The sequence below is a fragment of the Ovis aries genome, chromosome 1, assembly GCF_016772045.2.
Source record: "Ovis aries strain OAR_USU_Benz2616 breed Rambouillet chromosome 1, ARS-UI_Ramb_v3.0, whole genome shotgun sequence".
In the NCBI taxonomy this organism is placed as follows: Eukaryota; Metazoa; Chordata; class Mammalia; order Artiodactyla; family Bovidae; genus Ovis; species Ovis aries.
In genome coordinates, this window is record NC_056054.1 from 67,408,681 (window position 1) to 67,414,680 (window position 6,000).

General features: G+C 37.1%; 1 protein-coding gene across 3 annotated transcripts in view; it reads left to right on the plus strand.

The window, feature by feature from the left end:
• Positions 1-5,155, plus strand: part of ZNF326 (zinc finger protein 326) — a 37,102-nt gene extending 31,947 nt beyond the window's left edge. For all 3 annotated transcript variants that reach the window (XM_015092093.3, XM_015092094.3, XM_027971923.2), the window contains one exon: positions 3,984-5,155. In XM_015092093.3, coding sequence (XP_014947579.1) covers positions 3,984-4,319 — 336 coding nt within the window. In that variant the 3' untranslated portion in view covers positions 4,320-5,155. The remainder of the gene's footprint in view (positions 1-3,983) is intronic.
• Positions 5,156-6,000: the final 845 nt, after the last annotated feature.

Genomic DNA, 6,000 nt, shown 5'->3' on the forward strand with positions numbered 1-6,000 from the left:
TCTTCTAGAACCTTGTTACTCTGTGTGATCCAGGGATCAGCAGCATTGACATCACCCTGGAGGCTCTTTAGACATGTAGAATATCAATTCATATCCAGGCCTATTGAATAAGAATCTTCATTTTAAAAAAGATCGTAGTTGATTTATATGCATGTTAAAATTCAAGAAGCACTGGTGTCTCATTATTCGGAGATGCTCTTTGTCTGGCATTTTTTGTCCAGCAGTCCTGTCTTCTCTGTTTCTTGCTGTTCTAGAGGCCACAGAAAACTTCTGCTCATAATCAGCTCTGGTCATGGCTTGAAAACACTGTGATCTTTAAGTGCTTAGAATGACAAAATACCTTTTAAAATCTTTGTCCTGTGAAATAACCAGTTCATCAGTTTCTCCCAGTTCTCCACTTATATATGTTCTGCCTTCACTCTGGCCTGGACACACATGGTCAGCCCTTATAACAGTGCAGTGCTGCCATTCTAAAACTCTTTTCTTAATTTTTCTACTGCTTACTAGTTCTCAACTCTGCCATTTATGGTTAGCTTTACTAACTCTCTTTCCTGCTAAAAATATCATGGAATTGTGCCAGTACTATGTTTGCCAGATTTCACTGCAGTTCACAATAATTTTACTTGCTATCAATCAATGTAATGTGCTTCCTGCAGTGACTGTTTCAAACTTTTCACTCTTCACATATCCATATTTTATTTACTTCCTCCACTTACCATATTATTATCTCTTCTCTTGCTCTAGGGAGATTGAAGACCACTGGATGTGAACTCTAACTTTTCTGCTTTCTACTTTAGAATTATTTATTTTTTTTCTCATTGTTATATGTGAAGGAAAATATTCTTCTTTGTGCTTTATCTGTGTTCTTGTTTCATCAGTTACCTCCTTATTTTCATCTGATTACTCCACCCATTTATTATCTTACTACTTTATCCCAAAGAGACATGTTTATGAGTTTCTTAAACTAAAAATGACAACTTTTCCTAGACTTCAGCCCTTCTTATCTGTTCTCTTATCATCATACTTGAAAAGGTGGTTTACCCTGCATTGTGCTCTTTACTTCCTATATATTATTCACTCTTTAGTATTTCCCAATAGGAGGTGTATGATTAGAATCCCCTGTGAAGTTAAAATCAATTAAAAGCTACCCAGGCCCCTTATAAGACCTTCTGAATTAGGGCTTCTCAAACTTTTCTGATAAAGATATTTCTAAATATTGACTATGCCAAAGCCTGTGACTGTGTGGATCACAATAAACTGGAAAATTCTGAAAGAGATGGGAATACCAGACCACTTAACCTGCCTCTTGAGAAATCTGTATGCAGGCCAGGAAGCAATAGTTACAACTGGACATGGAACAACAGACTGGTTCCAAATAGGAAAAGGAGTACGTCAAGGCTGTATATTGTCACCCTGCTTATTATATGCAGAGTACATCATGAGAAACGCTGGACTGGAAGAAACACAAGCTGGAATCAAGATTGCCGGGAGAAATATCAATAACCTCAGATATGCAGATGACACCACCCTTGTGGCAGAAAGTGAAGAGGAACTAAAAAGCCTCTTGATGAAAGTGAAAGAGAAGAGCGAAAAAGTTGGCTTAAAGCTCAACATTCAGAAAACGAAGATCATGGCATCTGGTCCCATCACTTCATGGCAAATTGATGGGGAAACAGTAGAAACAGTGTCAGACTTTATTTTTGGGGGCTCCAAAATCATTGCAGATGGTGACTGCAGCCATGAAATTAAAAGACACTTACTCCTTGGAAGAAAAGTTATGACCAACCTAGATAGTATATTCAAAAGCAGACATATTACTTTGCCAACTAAGGTCCATCTAGTCAAGGCTATGGTTTTTCCAGTGGTCATGTATGAATGTGAGAGTTGGACTGTGAAGAAGGCTGAGCGCCGAAGAATTGATGCTTTTGAACTGTGGTGTTGGAGAAGACTCTTGAGAGTCCCTTGGACTACAAGGAGATCCAACCAGTCCATTCTGAAGGAGATCAACCCTGGGATTTCTTTAGAAGGACTGATGCTAACTAAAGCTGAAACTCCAGTACTTTGGCCACCTCATGTGATGAGTTGACTCATTGGAAAAGACTCTGATGCTGGGAGGGATTGGGGGCAGGAGGAGAAGGGTACGACTGAGGATGAGATGGCTGGATGGCATCACTGACTCGATGGATGTGAATCTGAGTGAACTCGAGGAGTTGGTGATGGACAGGGAGGCCTGGCATGCTGCGATTCATGGGGTTGCAAAGAGTCGGACAGGACTGAACGACTGAACTGAACTGAACTGAAATGCTTCTTAAATATGCAGATTACCAAACTTCTTTCCTGGACACTTGATTCAAGAGGTTTAGGTCTGAAATTATTTCATTTTGTGCTTTTAGCAAGAGCTTCAGTACTTGATTAAATCAGTATCTCAGAGTAATGGACTCTGGGCCAGTGTGTTTTGAGAGCTTCAGTTCAGTTCAGTTCAGTCGCTCAGTCCCCATCTCCCGGAGTTCACTCAGACTCACATCCATCGAGTCTGTGATGCCATCCAGCCATCTCATCCTCGGTCATCCCCTTCTCCTCCTGCCCCCAATCCCTCCCAGCATCAGAGTCTTTTCCAATGAGTCATCTCTTCTCATGAGGTGGCTAAAGTACTGGAGTTTCATCTTAAGAGGGAATTATGAAGATTCATTCATGGGCAGTCATTGCTGTCCAACTTCCATTTACATTATACTTTTGAAACTGTTCTTTCTAAGGTTACCAGTGACTTAATTTAATTTTCAAATAAAAATTTGTAACATTTTATTGTTTGTTATTTTAAACATACAGAAGTTAAGGGGATAGTACAATAAATCCCTCAGGTACTTTTCCTTAGCTTTAGTTATTACCAGCTTTGGTGAACTTTTTCAGTTGTTTTCTACTGTTACCTATTTGCATCATATAACAGTGTTGATCTATTATTTCATTCTTGAAACTTTGTTTTGCTAGATGATATTTTATAATCCTAGGTTTCTGCATTAAATATTCCTTTTCCAACTTCTGTCCCCATGTACAAGCTTTTTCAGTAGGCTTTATTCTCAGCCATTTGTTTTTTTTTCATCATTCTCTCAGCTCTGCCCTAGGCTATCCTTTTTAAGACCTGGCTTCACTATTTACTGTGCAAGCAATTCACAGATCTAAATATCTGACTTTGAAGTCTTTCCTCTTCTGAGCTGCAAATTTATAGTTGTCCTTTAAACATTTAGACATCTTAAATTCAAATTATATATAGTATATACCTGCTTCTTTTCCCCATCTTAATTTACCCATTCTGTCAATGGTGTCACTTTTACCCTTTCATTTCCTGGGGTATTAGAGTAGCCCAATGCTAATAATTTTTCTTTTGCTACAGCCACTCAACCTGTATCTTCCTACCTAGTGTATCTTAAAGTGTAGCACTAGTCTTATACTTTCCTGTTTTAATAACCTTCATTGTCTCTTCATTTCTTATATTATTAATATAGCCTTCTGATATGCTCTATGAGACATAATCCAGATACATAATTATTTAAGTAAATTAAAATACTAAAGCTGTGAATGTTTAGTGAATTACAGATTTATCTTTTTTAAAGTAAAAGTAAAGTATGATACCTAATTTGTTTCTGATTTTCATTTGAGTTTTCAAACGTACTGATTTTCATTTGATTTTTTAAAGAGAACTTGCAACAGTAGTGCATTGAATACTGATACAATTAAGTAGAATATAAATCTTCATCTGCTTTGTTTTATGGAGTATAAAGTACTGACTTCAGGAACAGAAATACCCACATTGGTATGAAATAGATACTCAAAAAATATTAAGTAGATTTAAAATACTCAAAAAAAGTAGATTTAATATAAGTTGAAATTAAGTTTCAAATAGTATTTATTTTTAATGATATAGCAAATAAAAATTTCACTGATTAAAAAATGCGCTCTTAAAAGGTTTTTTTTTTTCATGTTTTTAGGGTGAGAATCCCTTTGAAATTCAAGATCATTCTCAAGATCAACAAATAGAAGGTGATGAGGAAGAAGAGGAAAAGATTGATGAACCTGTGGAAGAAGAGGAGGAAGAGGAGGAAGAAGAGGAGGAAGTGGGGGAAGTGGAGGAAGTAGAGGAAGGAGGGGAAGGCGGAGGAGTGGAAGGAGTGGGGGACACAGAGGAAGGAGGGGACGTAGGAGGAGAGGGGGATGTGGGGGCAGTAGGGGAAGGAGAGGGGGAGGGGGAGGGGGGAGGGGAAGTAGAGGAAGAAGCAAAGGAAGAGCCTGTCGGCTTTTCTGTTGACCAAGCAGAAGAAAATTAAATATAAGGTATTAGTCAGTTTTAAAAGAAGCTTTAAATTTTTGTCCCAATGTGGAAAAGGGTAAGAATTTCAGTAGTTTAAAATATGAGAGTTAACACCCATGTTGCATGCATTCCACACATTACAATTTGTTTTATATAATTTCTAAATGTTTGGCATTTGTTTAATAAAATGAAGGTAAGACTATTTTAGTTTAGTTTTTATAGCTACCTAACTTAGTTTCAAGAAATTGTTTGTATAATTTTTAAGCTTAATTTTTATTACTTTATTGGTATTAAGGATAACAGATGTGTATTGTTAGTATGTCTGTTCTAATCATTTGAACTTAAATGCTGCTCTTGGGAGTATATATTCAAGTGTGCATTAATGTTTTGAATACTTACCCTAGAAGAGATAAGTTGGGCAAGTATTTTGTGCTCTGTGTATTTTTTTACTGCATTGGACATTGAATATAGTAATTTGCGTTAAGATACGCTTAAAGGCTTTTTGTGACCATGTTTCCCTTTGTAGCAATAAAATGTTTTTTACAAAATTTCTCTCCCTGGACTAGCAATTTAAAATGAAACAGAATTAATCAAATGACTATATAAAATTGGAATTTGCCTTAATATATGAGTTCATCTTGGTATATGAGTGTTTTAAGATAATTAAATTGACTTGAATTAAAGAAAAAAAAATTTCACTTTTTTAAAAGTATGATTAAAATATTTTTAAACCTAATTCAACTAGAGATCAACCTGTAACTGACCTGTTTATACTTGTTTTAATTCACTCATTTTCTCTGTGCCTGTGTCAGATCTTGAAATCTTCTTGGAAATACATTTGAATACAAATAATTTTTCATAGTGATGTTAATTCTTTTGTCATGGCTGCTTTTGGCTGAAGAACCGAGAAGCAAACAATCACTTTTTAAAAAAAGAATTATTTCTCTCTTGAATATTTCTCTCCTTTCTATAACTTGTATGCTTCATACTCAAAAGAGAAGATGAGATTGATAGACTGTGTACTCAGTCACTTCAGTCACTTCAGTCATGTCTGACTTTTTGTGACCCCACGGACTGTAGCCCACCAACCTCCTTGGTCCATGGGAGTCTCTGGGCAGGAATACTGGAGTGTTTGCCATGCCCTCCTCCAGGGTATCTTCCAGACCGGGGGATCAAACCCGGGTCTGCTGCATTGCAGGCATATTCTTTACCGCTGAGCCACTGGGGAAGATAGATTGATAGATTGTCTTATCTTCAGATGACTGTGTCACTGAAAAAAGTATTGCTCTTATTTGAATCTTAACTCTGGTAAGGAATCTTTTGGGAGGGGGATTCTTCCAGTGAAATTAGCTTCTGAAAAATTTGAGGCATTGGATAGATGAACATATGGGTATGTAATTTTAAGGCAGTAAGTGGGTGAATGTATGGGTATTTGTAGGATTTCGCAGATAATCTCTCTTTTTGTGTACAACAGACTTCTAAAAATAGATTTTTTTAAGGTCAATTTGGGCTTATTGTAGTGGACTAGATTCAGTTCAGTTCAGTCGCTCAGTTGTGTCCAACTCTTTGCCACCCCATGAATCGCAGCACACCAGGCTCCCTGTCTTATCACCAACTCCCGGAGTTCACCCAAACTCATGTCCATTGAGTCAGTGATGCCATCTAGCCATCTCATCCTCTGTCGTCCCCTTCTCCTC